The sequence below is a fragment of the Diabrotica virgifera genome, chromosome 3, assembly GCF_917563875.1.
Source record: "Diabrotica virgifera virgifera chromosome 3, PGI_DIABVI_V3a".
NCBI classification, from domain to species: Eukaryota; Metazoa; Arthropoda; class Insecta; order Coleoptera; family Chrysomelidae; genus Diabrotica; species Diabrotica virgifera.
Genome location: NC_065445.1, coordinates 276517428 through 276537832, shown reverse-complemented (window position 1 = coordinate 276537832; position 20405 = coordinate 276517428). Strand labels below are relative to the sequence as shown.

General features: G+C 33.0%; 1 protein-coding gene across 1 annotated transcript in view; it reads right to left on the bottom strand.

The window, feature by feature from the left end:
• The window catches only part of LOC114335494 (activating signal cointegrator 1 complex subunit 3), a 68361-nt gene that overhangs the window by 735 nt on the left and 47221 nt on the right, over positions 1-20405 (bottom strand). Inside the window, exons 18-25 of the mRNA XM_050646192.1 lie at positions 18164-18453; positions 17639-18034; positions 16615-16898; positions 13348-13613; positions 11111-11451; positions 9718-9911; positions 7221-7386; positions 2803-3418 (exon numbers count right to left, since the gene is read on the bottom strand). Of these exons, the coding sequence (XP_050502149.1) occupies positions 2803-3418; positions 7221-7386; positions 9718-9911; positions 11111-11451; positions 13348-13613; positions 16615-16898; positions 17639-18034; positions 18164-18453 (2553 nt within the window). The remainder of the gene's footprint in view (positions 1-2802; positions 3419-7220; positions 7387-9717; positions 9912-11110; positions 11452-13347; positions 13614-16614; positions 16899-17638; positions 18035-18163; positions 18454-20405) is intronic.

Below are 20405 nucleotides of genomic sequence, written 5' to 3'. Positions count from 1 at the left end.
TGCAGCAGTGGAGCCATGTTTTTATTGTCACGGTGCCAGTAGATGGCGCATAAATCGTTTAATTTTCAATATTTTTTGATGAACATTGTTTTACGTGTACTTCTTTTTATAATAAATGATCATGCAAATTTTCAAAATAATTGGTACAGTAATTTTTATTTTAGAAATTCCCAAAAAAAGTATATGAATTTCGTACTTTTACACTAGGATAGCCCCTTAATATTTAAAATGAATAATTTTAGCATAACAGAAGACAACCAAAAGGAATTCCATGTGTAGAAAAATCTGATGATTACTCTTCTCCGTAAAGATCGATTAAGATAAGAAAGTTACAATATCTCGGCCACGTTATGAGAGGAGATAAAAATGTGTTGCTACAAACCATAATGCAGGAAAAAATGCAGGGAAAACGAAGTATTGGAAGAACACGCATATCCTGGCTTAACAATCTGAGAAAATGGTACCATTGCAGTTCCATCAACTTGTTCAGAGCTGCAATCTCAAGTGAAAATAGCCGTGATGATTACCAACCTCCGGTGACAGAAGATAGTAAGACTAGCGGAGACAATACCTAAAGAAGAAGAAGTAAGGATCGAATAATAGAAAATAGAGTGAGGATGTTAATTAATGTTAATTAATGTTAATTAACGAGATGTTAATTAATTATGTTATTTTCATATTTTGTTTATAGTGTAGGAAACAGAGGTTGAATCTCGCAAAATGGACAAAAGTCCGGTTTTTTCTGGTATATCAAGGGGTGCTTATTATTAAACTAACATTTTATTAAAAAATTTCGCCCCGGAACCCCACTTTTTATCCCTTTAAAGTAGGTAATTTGTGGTTTTTGGGGGTGGCGCCCCAAAGTTGACAAATTTTTAAAAAAGATGTTTTAAATAAAAATTATTTTTCCCTAACTATACTGAAAACTAAGAATAAACCCTGCGGTAATTAATCACAAATAAGTGGCTGATTTTTGGTATAGGTTTCATTTAAGGGCAACTGCAAATTTTTTAATTACAGTGTGTTACATTTAAAAAAAACCCCTTTTTATACTATCTGAACCGCCTATGCTAGAGTAAAAAAACTTTTAGCGATTATCCATGTACTGGTGTTATTTACAAATTTCTATAATGCACCCCCATTTTTTTCCGGAACCACCCCAAAAAAAAGGAGAATTAATAAAGAAAGTGATTTTCTTGGAATCCTTCACACACCTTGCCCTTTATTAAAATGCTTCATATATTATTTTGTGCACTTGTGCACGTTCTTATTACCCATACATGGACATCAAAAGCGATTTCTTGATGCAACCCCTGTAGCCAAAAAAAATAAATAAAGGGGAGGGGTGAAAAAAAATATTGTTTTTGCTTTTTGGCCCATATGGACATATGCTCCATCAATACGGTTTTTCGTAAATATATATGATTATTGCAACATCCCTGAGGAAAGTACCCCTATCCTTGAAAATAAACTGCAGAAACTACACCTATCCCTTGGAGAGCATGTTTTTACGATTTTCTCATTACCTATGCATATTTTTAAAACAAAACTTATACAGAATTAAAGACCACTATATTCTCTACAAATAAGGTCCTATGCATTTTTTTCGTATAAGCAACCGTTACGGCACAGTGGCGCCGTAAACCTCAGAAATGCTTTGGCGGGCTTCAGTTTTTGTTTTTTTTTTTTTTTTTTTCGTCACCTATTCATTTTATTGATAACGTACTTATGGAAAATAAAAGAACACACTATCTGCTACACATTATGGCCTATGCATATTTTATTTTCTTTGCATCCTAAAGCCGCAGTGGTGGCCCAAAATAAATTTTTGATTATTTTCTTTATTAATTCTTTTTTTTTTGGGGTGGTTCCGGGGAAAATATGGGGTGTATTATACAAATCTGTAAATAAGACCAGTACATGGGTAATCGCTGAAAGTTTTTTTACTCTAGCATAGGCGGTTCAGATGGTATAAAAAGGGGTTTTTTTTAAAATGGATCACCCTGTAATTAAAAAATTTGCAATTGCCCTTAAATAAAACCTATACCAAAAAATCAGCCACTTGATTAATTGCCGAAGGATTGCTTCTTAATTTTCATTACAGTTAGGGAAAAATAATTTTTTTAAAAACATCCTTTTTAAAAATTTGTCAACTTTGGAAGCAAGACTTGCTTCCATACAGTCATGATGTGAACTTGTCAGATAGAGCTCATTGGTACCTCGGGCGAAAAACATTGGATATCTTAATCATCCATGTTATAATTCACATCTTTGTCATATGTTCCGATGACGGATCAATTGTAAAGGGTTTTTACCCTGTTATTTTTACTTTGGTGGCTTGCATGTAGATTCTAAGATTGCACTGATGATGATCGGTCAACCGATCGAAAACTAGTTCTAGCCCTGTATAGGGATTTTAACAAATATACCTTTTATAAAGGATTTTATGTTCTTCTTTAGGTACCGGCTCCTCTAAGGAGGTTGGTAATCATCACAGCTATTTTCACTTTTGAGATTATAGCTCTAAACTGAATCGAATAAATAATCTAAATCGTGATAAATACTACTAAATTAGAGCATGAATTAGATCTTGCGGTTATAAATAATGAAAAAACGAATAAGTTAACTAATGAATTAATGAAAATTAAATGAATAAACAAATGAAACGAAAATTAAATAATGAATATAATGAAAATAAAGGAACAGTTTCAAAGTAAAGTCAAACGAATCCAAAATTATTAAAAAGACCAGCAGAAAGATATAAATACGGATATATACGAAGACAATTCGAAAACTACTTACCTCTTCTTTCTGGAATCTGCACTGGCATAACAATTTTCTTCAGATGTTTCGAAAAAGAAAATTTCCTGAAGGTCAGTTCGTTTTCCTCGATGAAGATCAAAAACCAAAACTCTTCTTTCTGTTTATTGAACTTCTTGCTGTAGACGTTCATTTTACTGGAGCCTTGTCTTGAGACGGTTAGTTCGAACATACACTGAGCGTTTGCATTTACTTTAACGTTGTAAAAGTTGTCCTCCATCAAACATGGAACCGTTTCTTTATTCGTGGTGTTAATAATGGTTGTTCTAATGGTCAACAAAGGCAAGTCGTTCAACGTCTTCATCACCTCTCTTGAAGCGTTTCCGAACATTCCGGTTAAAATATCTTCAAGAGCATACTTAAGATTTTTGTCGTTTGCCAATAGGCTGCGTATTGTAGGTACATTGAAGTTATCAATTTTAACTCCTCGATTTGATAACTGGCTTCTCAAATCCCTAAAGTTTTCGTGATTAATGTAAGGGAGCATCATGACGTTGGAAGTGTTTATGGTGTAGCCTTGTATGAGCATCTGGCAGAAGAATATTAGCCTTATTGTGCAATCGCGCCAATTTCTACTTGCAGATAAATTCATCATAGCCTAAAAACAAACATTTAATTAAAAAATAATAATTGTAAAGGAATACAATGTATCAAAATAAAACAATAAAAGCGCCATCTATCGAGAGTTTGTAAAAGCTCACGAGGAAAGACTCTATTAAAACTGCTTTACACAGTGGAAATCAATGTAAATATTCTTGAGCAGTACATTTTACTGTTTGTCGGTCACTTTACATTGAAATAACGCAAATAAATTCAACTACAATAGAAATGTCATTGGTATGAAAGAATTTTATTGACTTTAGGTTCAATAATAGATCGTCTCCTTCTTCGTTATAATCTTCTTTTTTTTCAAGTCTTATAGCCTTGAAACTTTCCACATAGGTTCCTCTTGGTATAAGAAAGAACCCCAAGGCATCTTCTTCTTCTCATATTCTTGTAAATTATCTTTTTTTTAAGAAACTCTTAGAGCCTTGAAACTTGGTAAGTAGATGTAAGAATCCTATTGCATTTGGATTTAACGGGTCTTCTTCCTTTTCTTCCTTGTCTAATAGTCTTATTCCGTTCCTCTTTTCAAGTCTTATAATCTTAAAACTTCTCATTGTGTAAAAGACGGCCCTATTGTGTTTTTCTGTCTTCTTCTTTATCTCATATTAAAATGAATTTTCGTTTTCTTGAAAGAAAATTCTAGAGCCTTGAAACTTGGCACATCGGTGAAAGAATCCTATTGAATTTATTCAATAGGTCTTTTTTTCTAACTGTTTTCCTTTTATTTAAAAAACAAAGGTACCTATAGTCTTGAAACTTGGTACACAAGTTCTTGGTTGAGTTTTATTCCACATGCCTGTCTCTCAAGTGTCTTTTTAAAGTACTGGTCCGAGTAAACATTGAACAATGTTGGACAAAAAACAATCTTGTCTGACTATTCGTTATATGTAGATTACTTTGGTGTAGTTATTTTTATGATATAGACGGAGAGGCAGCGCTGAAAAATCTCTTTGAATTTACTAAAGCTAAATTTTTCACAGTTGATTACTGTAATTGTGTAGAGAAACATATACTACGGTCGGCCAAGCGAAACGTAGAACAGGTGTTACTGAGAGGGTATCAAAGTTGCTTTCCTACGAAGGTAATTAAATCCATTTACTAAGGCTGAAAATCAGTACACACATTCTAAATTGAATATATATAAAAGTTATTATAGTCGGTCAGCTGTATGACGGGACAGAGCCGGTCGGTCAGCCCCAATGAATGTACAGGGTTATTCACTATATGTTGACCCCCTTGTAAATTGCTTTATTTACAGCATTAGAAAAAAATGTAAAATACAAAAGTTATTCGATTTTTTAATTATGATTTTTTGACATATACATCATACTAGTGACGTCATCCATCTGGGCGTGATGAGTAATCGACTATTTTTTAAATAAGAATAGGGGTCGTGTGCTAGCTCATTTGAAAAGTTATTCAATTCTCTATACAGTACTATAAACATTAAGATCATTATTTATACACGGTGTCCAAAAAAATTTTTTGAATTATAAAATAACAATTAGTTTAATTTAAAAAAAAAATTTGGACACCCTGTATAATTAGTCATGTTAGTGTTTATATTACTGAATAGGGAATTGAATAATCTTTCAAATGAGCTAGCACTCGACCCCAATTCCCATTTAAAAAAATTGTCGATTACGTCATCACGCCCAAATGGATGACGTCACTAGTACGATATAGATGTCAAAAAATCATAATTTAAAAATCGAATAACTTTTGTATTTTACATTTTTTTCTAATTCTGTAAATAAAGCAGTTTACAAGGGGGTTAAAATATAGTGAATAACCCTGTACATTCACTGGGGCCGACCAACCGGCTCTGTCCCGTCATACAGCTGACCGACTATAATAACTTTTATTTATATTTAATTTAGAACGTGTGTACTGATTTTCAGCCTTAGTAAATGGATTTAATTACCTTCGTAGGAAAGCAATTTTGATGCCCTCTCAGTAACCCCTGTTCTACGTTTCGCTTGACCGACCGCAGTATGTTTCTCTACACACTCACAGTAATCAAGTGTGAAAAATCTAGCTTTAGTAAATTCAAAGAGATTTTTCAGCGCTGCCTCTTGGACTAATAGCAGTTTGATTCTAGTACAGATTTTTAATAACACAAATATCTTTGTCATCTATTCCTATATTTTTTAGCATCTGCACTAGTAACTTTATTGTCCTTTTCATGAGCATTTTTCAGTGCGTAACAAATGATAGGAAAAAGAGTAAGTCCGTGATAATACACATTTATGACATTTATTCTAACATGACATTTTAGTTAAATCTGACAGTTGTCACATTTTATTTTCAATTTGGAATAAAAACAAATCAAATGTGTTTCTTGCATTTATAAAATGGTATTTTCTTTGATTTGTATAGTCTTATAAATTATACAGATTATATTTGTAATATTATTATCTAATTAAAAAAAATATTTTTTTATTATGGCGCCATCTATCGACAACTAGAATAACTAGAATAAATGTTGTAAATGTCTGTAATCACGGACGTGCCTTTTTTTCTGTCACATACAACTTAATGCGTTAGAAAGAAATCGAAAAACTGTGACGCACTGAAAGATGATCATGAGAAAAAGAATACATGCTGTACTTTATCGAATGCCTTTTCGAAGACCAAGAAGCATGTAAATACATATTTTCTTTGATCACGGCATTTTTGTAATAGTATATTATTTAACGCAAAAATTGCCTCCCCAGTTCCCATACCATTTCTAAAAACCAAATTAGGTATTGAGATCTTCGCATTTGTGTCTAATTCTGTTGTGAAGTATTCTCAGGAAAATCGTAAGAGTGTGGCTCATTACGCTATATAGACAAGGCGAAAACGGCAGGTTCGTTGGAAAAAATATTCTTATGAGATTTTTTTGCATAATCACATTTGTAATACACCCCAGAATAAGGTTCAAGAAATCGCCCACGCGAAAAGTGGTCCAAATTTTTTTAACGATTTTTTTTTTATCAAATATGCAATAATCAAATTGCAAAAAATCAATGTTTTCGGCTCGGACAATTTTTTTAGATATTTCGGACCATTCGGGACAGAAAAGGTATCTTGTAATTTTTCTCTAAAGTTGATCGTGTTCGAGTTATAAGCAATTTAAAATTTGAAAAACGCGAAAATAGCCATTTTAAGGCTTAATAACTCGGTTAAAAATTATTATTATGAAAGTCAGAAAGTGACTACATCAAATTTAAAGCCCCCCCTACATGATCCTGAAGAAATTTGTGTCATTATTTTATTACTAAGCTGTTATTTTTAATTATTAATAATAAGCGGTAACATCGTATTGACGCAGCTGTAAATGTGAGTGCGAGTGAGATGCGCCATTGGACTGCCTGAATGGCATCTCTTTCGCACTCATCATGGACGGCCGCCTAATATGTGCATGGCGCTTTCAACTTTCTGACTTTCATAGTAATAACTTTTAACCGAGTTATTAAGCCTTGAAAATCGCCATTTTTCGTTTTTTTTTTCAATTTTAAAATGCTTTTACCTCGAAAACGATCAACTTTAGAGAAAAATTACAAGAGAACCTTTTTTATCCAGAATGGTCCGAAAAACCTAAAAAGAAATATCCGGGCCAGAAATATTGATTTTTTGCAATTTGATAAAATAAATTGTTAAAAAAAATTTGGACCACTTTTCGCGTGGGCGACTTCTTTAATCTTATTCTGGAATGTCTCACGAATGTGATTATGCAAAAAAATCTCATGGGAATATTTTCTCCAAAAAACCCGCCGTTTTCGGCTTGTCTAATATGACCTTATACTTACGTGAATAATTCGTATAATCTGATCCAAAACATTTTTTAAATCCAACACATACTCTTGGTTTGGTAAATTAAGGCCCAATAGGTAGTATTTGATCATTAACAAAACTTTCAAAGCTGGAGAGTCATATGCAAATGAAGATTTCAAGTCAATTTGTCGTACCAGGTCCCTAAAAATAAAAATTCATCTAGTAAATGGTTTTATTGGAATACTAGCAGAGAAAGATTATCTTATAGAGTAGGTTAACCGCTCGAGTAACCCGCTTTTTAGAGCAGCTATAAACAGAATACAAAGAGCCATGATCGACTACCTTTGAAAGAAATTTCACTTTAAAAAGATGCTGTAGTACCTTCATTTCTAAGGAAACTCACCGGCACAAAATTCCGCCACACAAAATTTTTGATTAAGTTTGACAATTTATAACTTTATTATTTGTGCTCCGATTTTCAAGATTCTTGCACCAGTTTGTAGGTACATGTATTGGTATTATTTGGTATTATTCCGGTAACAAAAAAATTTTGCTTCCATGGCATTATACAGGGGTGAAAGGAAGCGTTGTATTTTCTCTCAACTTTAAAAAATTCTGTGGAAAAATGGAATAGCTGATTTTGTTTCATAGTCCTGTCATATTATCCCGGAGGCATCACCAACATTTTGTTTTTTGAATTATCCGAATATCTTTTTTCTTGTAAGAACTGTACCATTTTTTGTAAATAAAAACACTGATTGACTCATAAAATAGAGGTTGGATTGATAAGATTAGAATGGCTCGCATGCAGCCCAGATCTCAATCCTATTGAGCATTTATGGGATGAATCAAGAGAAGCTTTTTGCCGTCATCCTAGGCCTCCAGAAAATTTGGTACAGTTATGGCCCTGATAGAGGAATATCGGGCTATTCCCCAGGCAAGGAAAACGCATCTTTATTCGATGCTAAACAGATTGCGAGCAGTCGTTGTTGCAAGAGGTGGACATACCCGCTATGAATTGTTTTGTTTTGTTAATTTTAGTGCGTTTGATATTTTTAATTAAATAAATTTTCAAAGCAGTGTTTTTATTTACAGCTCTTACAAGAAAAGAGATGTTCGGATAATTCAAACAAGAATGTGTGTGTACTTTGTACGCACGTAAGAAGTTATACTTCTACTACATAATATCTGATTTTTAAGACAATACCAAAAATTTAAAAAAATTAAAGAATAAAACGCACACAAACACATTGAAAAATGCCACAAAGAAAAAATGATTTCTGAACGATAATAATTGTTGGCAAAAATTTTATATACGCATTTTCTGAAAAAAATCATATAACAAATATACTTACAATCATAACATGCATAAAAAAATAAAAAAATAAAACTTGCATAAAAAATAAAACTGAACCCGTGAATTTCGTGGTGCTTTGATTCGTAATCGAAGCGTAGACTCACTCGTCCAATCCCACATTATTTATCATGTGGAAAAATACGGTAACTGAACGTTTTACTGTTTGACAGTTGTTTTGAAAATTAAATTATGTAGTTTAAATTTTGTGGAAGAAAATATAAAAATATAACAAAACAGTAAGAAAATAATATATTAGATGAAGATTGGTAGAACTTTTGTTGGTAATCAAATTAAGTATGTAAATCAAAGCATTACATACCTACTAGATAAATAAATCTACGCCAAAAAATCATAATTTAAAAATAAAAATCGAACCTAATTTGGGATTTCTCTCTAAAATCCGCATTCTTGAGAAAATAAATGTATGTATTTCAACCTAATCTAAATGTATAATTACAATATGATTATAATAAAAACTACTTACCAAATTAGAATGAGTTTTCCTTGTCCAAAATAGTCCAAAAGTCCAAAAATATAGGTATATGAAAACTATTTAAAAAGGCAGTATAACTATTAACTAACTTTTGTTTGTTGTTTCTTTTCACACAAATTTTAAAACGCAACTACCATAAATAATCTAACTACAGCTGTGGCACAGCCGCCATATTGAATAATTTTTGACATGTCATTTGAACATCCAATCAGAACAAAGTTATAATGCGCATGCGCCCGGTCGCTAGGTTTTACCATATAAAAATTCACCCTCTATCGCCGGTAAAGAAGTATAACTTCAAAAACAAAAACCTTAGTTATACCTCCAGGATAATACAAAAGGAGTATGAAACAAAATCAGCCCTCCAATTTTTCCACAGAATTTTTTAAAGTTAGGAGAAAAAACAACGCTTCCATTCACCCCCGTACAATGCCATCTAAGCAAAAAATTTTTGTTACCGGAATAATAACATCCGACATTAAAACATGTACCTACAAACTGATGTAAGAATCTTGAAAATCGAAGTACAAATAATAAAGTTATAGATTGTCAAACTTAATCAAAAATTTTGGGTGACGGAATTTTGTGCTGGTGAGTGTATAATACTAGATTTCTGCCAAAGTTAAGATCGCTTCAAATCTATTTTCTACTAATTTCTGAATTTGAGCAAAACAATACATACTTATTAATATTATCCTCATTGTGTCTCACGGGTATCAACTTATATTCTTCTACTTGACATATCAACTCCAACATTTCTTCGATTGAACTGTCTTGTTGCATGGTTTCACTCAAAAAATGGACGGTTTTGTAGGAGAGATAGTACTGAGCTGCGAGATGTCCCAAAATTGTTGATTCGTAGAATAATCTCATTTCCTAAAAGACAATATGTTTGATTATAATTTACTATACGTATTTGTAACGAGTATTTCATTTATAGAGATTCTGACCAATAGAAAGCTACAGAAATAAAAATTACATTAAAAAATTAAAAGTGGTTAAAAACAGTGAATAGCATTGAAAAGTATTTAAGAGCATTATGAAACATTGAAACGCATTCTGAAACACTGACAAGCATTGAAAAGTATTTAAAAGCATTATAAAACATTGAAAAGCATTCTGAATCACTGAAAAGCATTGAAAAGTATTGATAAACGTTGACAAGTGACAAAACGTGTTAAAAAGCGTTAAGAAGCTATAAATAGCGTTGAATGGCATTAAAAAAAGTTGAAGAATATTAAGAAGCGTTGAAAAGTATTGATGCATGTTGAAATATAAATATGTTGTTGTGTGGTGAACAGAATGCTTGAGTATTGATATCCGTTGAAAAAAAAATTAATAAGCCTGGAAAACGTTAAAAATTATTGGTTTTTAGTCCTGAGAAAAAAAAGCATTGTTAAAAAGCGGTAAACAGAGTTGAAAACCATTAAGAAGCGGTGAAAACTTTTTATACATGTTGACATTTATGTTGATATGCGATGAAAAATACTCTTGTGAGTTAGAAAGCGTTGAAAAAAATTAATAAGCCTTAAATTCCGCTGAGAGAGTTGAGAATTGACAAGCGTTGATGAGAAAGCTTTAATAAGCATTAATAGTAATTGTTTAAGTCCTGAGAAGCGTTAATAAGCGTTAAAAATATTTTTAGGTAGTTCAAAAGTGATGAGAAGAGTTATGAAGCATTGAAAAGCATTGACAAGTGGCAATAAGTGTTAAAAACCGTTAAAAAGTTATAAATAGGGTTCAAAAGCATTAAACAGCGTTGAAAAGTATTCAGAAGCATTGATAATTTTAAGAAGTATTTAAAAATGTTGATGTATATTGAAAAGTATATTAATATGTGTTAAGAAACACTCTTCAATGTTAAAAAGCGGTGTAACGAATTAATAAACGAAAAATAAACGAATTAAACTGCGTTGAAAAAAGTTGTGAAGCGTTGAAATGTATTAAAAGATTGAAGCGTGTAGAAAAATTTTAATAAGCGTTGGAAACCGTTTATGAAGGGTTGATGAGCATTGGAAAGCGTTCAACAGGGGTGAATGATGTAAACTTTCAACTAATCTATTTAATTTACTTACCCCTTCTTCTTGAACAATACAATCATGTTTCTGTAACGTTTCAATGACCGACTCGGCCAGCTCATCAACGTATAGATCTGGCGTAGAACTAGCGTCCATCTGATAATAAGAGGGATTGGCCAAAAGCCTTCTATAGAAAAATGTAGACTGAATGAACTCGATAAGCTGCGCTTTGTTGGTGATGTTTCCGTTGTAAATTTCTGCGTTGACGTGGTCTGGTAAGAACTCGAGAAGATTCGATTCTACTGGGAAAGGTTCGAAGAGGAATTTTCTGTAGAAGTTCTTCTTATTCTCTTGGACCATTACGCAGGCTATTCCAGTGGTGTCAAATTGTGGACGACCTGAAGATAAATGTTACGTAAAAAACTCATTCAAAAGAATCTTTGCTCAAGCATAAAATCTGGTGAAGGTAGTTGTAGTGTTACTAGGTTGTAGGTAAAGAAACAGATAGTAAATAAACTAGAGGCATAAATAAACAAACAGCTAGAGAATGTAGTCAAGCAGGAACTAGAAGAAAAATGGCAGGTCCAATGAAGAATGTAGGAATGCTTTGGCAGGAATAAATAAGGCAACAGTCCAAATAGACAGAAGAAATATCCAAAATACGATCTAAAACTATGAGGCTAGAAGACGAGAGAGACCAACTAGAACTAGAAGAACTAGAAGGAAATGAAAATTGGCAAGAAGATGAAGAAGGAACGTGCGAGAAACCAACTATGAATGAGGTTAAAGAAATAACAGGAGACCTAAAAAATAATGAAAGGACAGGAGAAAGATGTAGGCCAGCTGAAGATGTATGTCATTTTAAGGAAGGCGGCGAAACACTGAAAGAAAGAATATTCCGCTTGACATTAGCAATTTGACAAAAGGAAGAAATGCGGACACAATGGAATAGGGCTCTTATTTGTTCAATCTACAAAAAAGGCGACAAAAAGGAGTACTAAAACTATAGAGGTATAGCACTATTATAAGTAGGCTATAAAATACTTGCAAAAATTATTAGGAAAAGATTAATGAATAAATAAAATAATAGTATTTTGTATTTTGACAACGACACCCGATTTGGGCGTCGAAACGTTAATAAAATTATTTTTTCAATTTAATTGTGGCTTATTTTCCATCTAAATAGTTAATTATAAATATGCCACAAGAGAATAGCTTCAGAACAACATTAAGATTAATGAAATATGATAACACAGTTATCGCAGAATACCAGACAGGGTTTAGATCAAAAAAACCAACTAGGCACTGATCAAATATGTATGTTAAAATAAATTCAAAATAATAGCGACGAACTAACCTTCCGATCACATATGTTATTTATCGATTTTAAACAGGCATACTACTCCATAAACCGAAGGATGCTATATAAGACCAGTAACATTAGGAATACCAGAAAGGCTTATAAGGCTAGAGGGGATGATGCTTAGGAAAATTCAAGAAATGCAGTAACCAGGGCCGGCGATAACGGGTCTGTAAGGGATGCACTGCAGATAGGCGCCCCCGTTTGGTATTTTATAAAATATTGATTTAAAATACCTAAGGGTGTCTATGCTAGTTTGCAGGCGTGCACCTTATACCCTAGCGCCGGAAATGACGGTAACAATGGAAGAAAGATTTTCAAGGTAGGTTTTAAGTAAATGTTGTATACAGTGATGAGCGCGCTAATATCCGGCAAAATAGCACAAACGATGGAAAACGTATTAAGTTGTGAGATAAAAAGAAATGAAACTAGTCAAGCCGGAAAATTTAGCGATATTTACCTATAAATTTACATTATATTGATTGTTTCCCACTTTTCGACGTATCGGACGAGTTTGGCAACTACCACTGTCACAGTGACAATTTTAGTTGACATACTCCTCTGATACGTGTAAAGGTGGGAAACAATCAATGTAATGTAAATTTATAGGTTAATATCACTAAATTTCCCAGCTCGGCTAGTTTCATTTCTTTTTATCTCACAACTTAATACGTTTTCCATCTTTTGCGCTATTTTGCCGGTTATTAGCGCGCTCATCACTGTATAAAACAAACCGCGTGATTAATTTAACAGTTACGGTGGCGCAGTCAGTAGGATAGTAGAGATGATAAAGCAAACAATAGACAAACACTTTTCCAAAGTTATATCCGACCATCAAAGAGAAAGGAACGAGTACAGTCCATTAGCCACGATTGTACGATAGCTAGTGATAGGATCAATATATGTTACCATATAAAAAATTAGAGAATATTACCTGCTCTGCCCACCATTTGTATCACATCAGTAATAGGCATGTCCACGTATCGTTTGGTAGCACCATCGAAGTATTCCGTTCCTTTCACGACCACTAATCTTGCAGGAAAATTAACACCCCAGGCTAGAGTGGCTGTTGCAACCAGAACTTGTATTTTTCTGTTAACGTACAAATGCTCAACAATGTTTCTGTCAGTGTCGGTCAATGCTGCGTGATGAATACCGATTCCGAACTGAAGAAGTTGTGCCAAGTCTTGATCCACTAACCTAAAGGACGATAATAAAAAAATATATAAGGTAATCATTCCATATAAGTAAAGAAAGTGAAAAATTTAATTTTATTTTCTGTCACATGAGAATATATTGTAGAAATACGATTGTTAAAATAAAGAGAGCAAATAAAGAAGCAAGTTACGAAAACGTTCTAGTACGCCGACGAATGCCCCAAAGAATTTTTTGCTCACTCTGATAGTTAATTTGTTAATAGAAACAAGAAAAAGTGACGAAAGTCTAACTACTGTATTTAATATGAATAAACCACAATTTTAATCAAACATAGTTTCCACTTTGGAAATTTTGAGTATTTCTCCAGGTGCCGCAATACTGCAACCGGTGCCAACAAAACATGCTCATTGTGTAAAATTGTTAAAAACGTTAATAAGCATTAATAAGTAGTGTTAAAAATCATTGAAACTAGTTAATTAATAAGTATTGACAAGTAGGTATAGTCAGTTCGCTAAACTCGGAACCAACTGGCTAGTGATTTTAGTAAGTAATTGGTAACCAAATTGGCAAAAAAATAATTACTAAATGGGTAATAATTACTAAATAGTTAGTAATTTTGCAAATTTTGGCAAAATTTTCCAAAAACAAAAAAATTACCTACTAAAATCACTAGCCAATTGTGGCTGAGTTTAACGAATCGACTATATTATGAAGCATTTATAAGCATTAACGAGTGATGAAAAGTGTAGAAAAGCAGTAAAAACTATAAAAAAATTATTGAATTGTGTTAAAAGGTGTTAAGAGCGTTGAATAATGTTAAAATGTGTTGATAAACGTCAAAAAGGCCTCTCACTGTGTAGAAGGTTAAAAACATTGCGAATTATAAAGAAATGGAATTGTAAATCGTTGAATAGGGTGGAAAATGTATAAAAAGTGATGACAAGTGTTGGAAAGCAAAAAAAAAAGTTAATAAGCGTCAAAAAGCGTTCAAAAGAAGCGTTTAGAAACGTTAATACGCCTAAGAACAAGCGTTATTAAGAGCTAGGCTTCATTAACACTAGTTAAAGAGAGTTGACAGTTGACCAGTATTATGAAGCTTTTAAAAGCGTTAACCAGTGATAAAAATGTAGAAGAGTATTTAAAAAACCGTTGAATTCTGTTAAAAGGTGAAAAAAGCGTTAAATAAAGTTAACATGTGTTGAAAAACGTCAAACAGCCGGCTCACTATGTAAAAGCGTTAAAAAACTTTGTAAGGTATAAAGAAATTTCTTAAAAATAATTGTTAATCGTTGAACGGGGTTGAAAATCTATAAAAAGTGTTGATAAGTGTTGAAAAGCAAAAAAAAACGTTAATAGGTATCCAAAAACGTTTAACAAAAGCGTTTCGAATTGTTAATAAGAGTTAACAAGAGTTACTAAATCATTTGTACTGGTTAAAAGGCGTTGATAAGTATTACGAAACATTTAAAAGCTAATAAAGTAAAAGTTAATAAAATCGTTAAAAGCTATACCGGGTGGTGAAACTCAATGTAAAATTCTAAACTGTTGAATTCTTGTTTCCCTAATTATTTTACATCAAAAGACGCTAGAAACTATTTGTAGAGGATTGAAATCTGCATTGAAAACAACTGTTAAAATTGTTCTACGAATTAAACATATTCCAAAATTTTAGTTATTATTTTCACATTTAAACATATTAAACATATTCCAAAATAAAAAGTTATTATTTTCACATTTTTGAACTGCCAATATTTTTATTTTATTATTTACTGTTTAAAACAATACAGTTGATAAGATACCCTCAGTTGCGGAGAAACTATTAATAATAAAGATTTTTTATTCAGTAAATGGTGTGAGCACTGTCAGTTAAATAGTAAAGTGTGGCCTAACTTTTACACACGTACCTACTGTGGCAAATGTATTATATTTTTCAAAATTTTGGAATGCGTTTAAATCGTAGAACAATTTTAACTTTTGATTTTAATACAGATTTCAATTCTCTACAAATATTCTCTCATGACTTTTGATGTAAAATAATTAGGGAAGCAGGAATTCAACAGTTTAGAATTTTACACTGAGTTTCCTATTGCCCGTTTTACGATTCACCACCCGGTATAAAAAAAAGTTGAATTGCGTGAAACAGTGGAAAAGCGTTGAATTACGTTCAGAAGTATTAAAACGCATCGAAAAGCCCGCTCATTATGCAAAAGAAATAAATAACTTTTTCTACAACCGTGTTAAAAATGCAATTTTTAGCACTCCATACAAGCGTTAAACATGCTACTTTAAGGCACTAGTGCTTTAAAAATTTTATGGCACTGCATTTCGTATTGACCGTATAGGCAATTTTGATGTAATGTCAAAAAAATATAAAAATGGAATGTCAGTCAAGTTCAAGTAAAAGTTTTTGTAGATATTGTCCTGTAATTACGTTTGTGGAAAAAATATTGTATGGTATGCGTGTTAAAAAGTACATTTTTAAGGCACTCATGTGAATTGCAGAACTCGCTTCGCTCATTCTGCAAACTTTCACATGCGTGCCTTAAAAGTGTACTTTTAACACTTATATCATAAATAACTATTATACAACTTTAAATGGAGGTTCAAATAACTAAAAAAAGTTGAAAGTGTTAAAAAGTTACAAAAAACGTTAATTAAAAGTGGAAAGAGATGAAAAACGTAAATAAACGTTAAAAATCATTAATAAAACGAAGCGTTGGGATATATTAATAAGCATTAATGCACATTAATAATCGATAAATATGATTAAAATTGTTAAGGCGACATGAAGCGTTGAAAAGCATTTACTAGTGATAAAAAGTACTGAAAAGCGCTAAAAAGTATTGAATATTATTGAAAAGCGTTAAAAAGGTATCACAAGTTGTTTTAGACTCTCAAATCAGAATCTTTTGTCCAAATAGTATTGTTAACATTAAGAAAGAAATTTACGAAGTTACGAAAAAGTGTTGAGCGAACTTAGTTGGGGTAAAACATAGTTGGCTATGTTGATATAAACAGGAAGAAGAGTTCAAAAGGAACTTACCTATATCTAGCTTCTTCAATTTCAGCTGGCTCACAATGTAGCCACTTCTGTGGATTACTTTCTGTCAGCAGAAACTTCATCATTTCGTAACCGGTTATTCTGGTTTGTTTTCTCGAAGCTACGAATATCAAAGCAGAACTATCAGTTGCATATTGACAAATAGCTTGATAGCAAGGCTTATTCATAGACGCCATTCTGGGGCAAAAATGTTTAGCTGTGAAACCTTGCAGGTGGATTTCCAAGGGTACTGGTCGTACTGCTGAGCTGAAGTTGAAGATTCCTCTCTGAAAAACACAACATACAGAGATAAATAGATATATAAAAAAGAAAAGATGAAACAGAAACTGACAAATTGGAGGAAAACAGAAACTGACAAATTGGAGGAAAACAGAAAAACAAAATGAAAAATAAGAAATTGGTGGTATAGAAAGTTGCGCCATCTCTTGTTAGACCACATCGTCATCGAAAGATTCTACTCAATAAAACGTTACGTCAAACATTGAAATTTCCTTATGTTCACTGTAAATTATTATTAAATGGCAAGAAAAGTTCAGTGTTCAACGTTTGAGCTGCAAGAGGTGATGTTATTATGTATATATTACGTGGCTAAAGGTTCAAAGCCTCAAAGCCAAATTAAAGAGAAAAATTGTAAAGACTAATATGTTTTGTACACACTTATGACAACTGAGTGACAGGGAAAGAAAATTATTTTTGAAGTGTGTGTAAAATTTAATTCCTAGCTGAGAGCTATAAAGATTATAAAGCCATGTTAAAAGCTATGGTAAATAATTTCAAAATACAAAAAAAAAATATGAAGAGAGAGGGATCCAATGTATGATTGAAAAAAATTTGTGTCTTATGCAGTTTTTTATTAATAACTGCATAAGATGCAAAAAAAATCAATCATACATGGGATCCCTCCCTCTTCATAGTGTTATAGAATGAGAATGATAGATTAAATTTAATTATTAGAAGTCACTAAGTAGTAGTTTTATTTTTTTATAAAGTAATAGTAGTAACTCACCCTGTCTGCATTTAGCCAGTAAGCCAAATCTCCAGGATTCGCCATAGCAGTCGACAATCCGACAATCCTTATAGACTTCTTCGTCTTCATATTAATATAATTCATCCTAGAAACGATCACCTCCAGTACGGGTCCTCTATCTTCGCCCAACAAATGGATTTCGTCGATCACCATTAGACCTACGTCTTTAACGAAATCTTTCTCTGTCCAATTTCTGCTCATGGCGTCCCACTTTTCGGGAGTAGTGATGATGATATTGGCGGACCTTATGAATTCAGACCGAGGAGTTATATCACCGGTTACTTCCACCACTTTCTTGTTGATCTTTTCGAACTTTACAGACCAATCTTTTACTCTTTCTCGTACTAGAGCCTTTAAAGGTGCAATATAGACTACCTAAAATCAAAGAAATTATTATAAACGGTATTCTTCTTCTGAAACAAAGGAAATTGTAGCAAATTCGCGCCATATATGTTTTTAGCCACGTACCTTGTAATTGATAACAACAATACAAAAATGACTTACCTTTAAGTTTGGATTTCTTCGAAACAACCTCAAAATGCACAATTCGGCAACGATGGTTTTTCCAGATCCTGTTGGAGCTCCTAGTATGACAGGTGTGTCGGTAAAATAGCACGAATGGAACACCTGACTTTGCACGGCGTTGAAATGTGTGAAAGGGTAGAGATCTTCGTAGGATTTGTTTTGCAAAACGGTTTTTGGTAGAGGTTGAACGTCCAAAATTTTGGTTTGGAAAGAATCGGTGGTAAATAGTTTTAAATCTTCCAGGCGTAGAACTTGAAGCGTTTCACAATCTAACAAATATATAAAACAATAATAAAAGCTTCAAGTCATCAACTATCATTCAGTTAAATATATGGTATACAAAGTGTTCCAATAGGGACTTTCAAACTTTTACATAAGGGCCATATTGTTGAAACTACAACTGTCAATTTAATATTTTTATTAGAAATAAGCCACGAGTTTACTTTAAAATAAGTTTAAAGCGTTTCAAAAAATAAAGAAAGAACAAGCAGTCGGACCAGATGATATTCCTGGGGAAGTATGGAGAGCATTGGGAGAGACAGGAATAAGTTGGCTAGCAGGTATATTTAATAGAATTATGGAAGTTGGGCAAATGCCAGACGAATGGAGAAGCAGTATATTAGTACCTGTCTACAAAAACAAGGGAGACATACAACAATGTACAAACTACAGGACTATAAAACTGCTTAGCCACACCATGAAAATATGGGAGAGAGTAATTGATAGACGGATACGTGAAGAGACCGACATATCCGAGAATCAATTTGGCTTTATGCAGGGCAGATCAACAGATGCAATTTTCATTGTAAGGCAACTGATGGAAAAATCCATGAATAAAGAGACCAACGCTCATATGGTATTCATTGATCTTGAGAAAGCATATGATAGAGTTCCTCGAGAGATTCTGTGGTGGGCACTCAATAAGAAAGGAGTCCCTGGTGAATATGTAAAGATTGTAAGGGATATGTATGAGGGAGTAACAACTAGTGTTAGGACAGGTGTGGGAGAGACTGATAAATTTCAGGTGAAAGTAGGATTGCACCAAGGCTCGGTGCTTAGTCCTTATTTATTCTCATTAGTTTTGGAACAGATAACAGCGAAACTGCAGGGTAGCATTCCATGGTGCCTAATATATGCTGATGATGTAGTGTTAGTAGGAAATAGCGAAAGAGACTTAGAACAAAAACTGGAACAGTGGAGACAAGCTCTGGAGGAAAAAGGTTTAAAATTTAGTAGGGCAAAAACAGAGTATTTGGAATGTTCATTTAAAGATGGAGTTACTACAAACAAAATGGTATCTTTGGATGGTGAAATTATTGTGAAAAGCAATAGTTTTAAGTACCTAGGATCGGTATTACAGAGTAATGGAGAAATATATGGAGATGCATGCAGTAGAATTCGGGCTGGATGGATGAAGTGGAAAGAAGCGAGTGGTGTGTTGTGTGACAGAAAAATTCTAATAAAGCTGAAGGGAAAATTCTATAAAACAGCCATAATACCAGCTATGATGTACGGAACTGAATGTTAAGCAGTGAAAAAGAAAGAGGAACAACGAATGCTTGTAGCGGAAATGAGAATCCTTAAATGGATGAGTGGAGTGACAAAGAAGGATAAAATTAGAAATGAGTATATTAGGGGAAGTCTAGGTGTGGCACCAATTGATGCCAAAATGAGAGAGCATAGGTTAAGATGGTTTGGTCATGTTCAACGTCGAGACGTTAATCACCCAATACGAAGAATAGCTGAAGTGCAGATTCCAGACCAGGAGAGGAAGACCAAAGAAGACCTGGGGGGGGGGGAGACGATAAGGCAAGCCATGTTGGTAAAGGAGATTAACATTGATATGACCCAAGATAGAATTGTGTGGAGAAATGCAATTAGGGAAGCCGACCCCGCATAGGGATAAGGCAAAGAGAATGATGATGATTTACTTTAAAATAAGTTTATTTTGACGTTTCGATTTCTACTTAGGTAATCGTTCTTTTGGACTTAGTAAGTCCTAGATTTTTACCCAACGTGACGAGAACTAGAACCGGTTGATATTTGAACTCTTCGTGTAACTTTGCGTCGATTGATATACGATTTCATTCATTTTGAGTTTTTTGCCATTTTTGCAAAACTTCCAGACATAACTATTTAACACATTGACGGAAAGTGCGTCAAATGTATAAGCAAGTGTTGTGACACTATATGTATTTTGCAAAATAGAATAGGGGAAAAT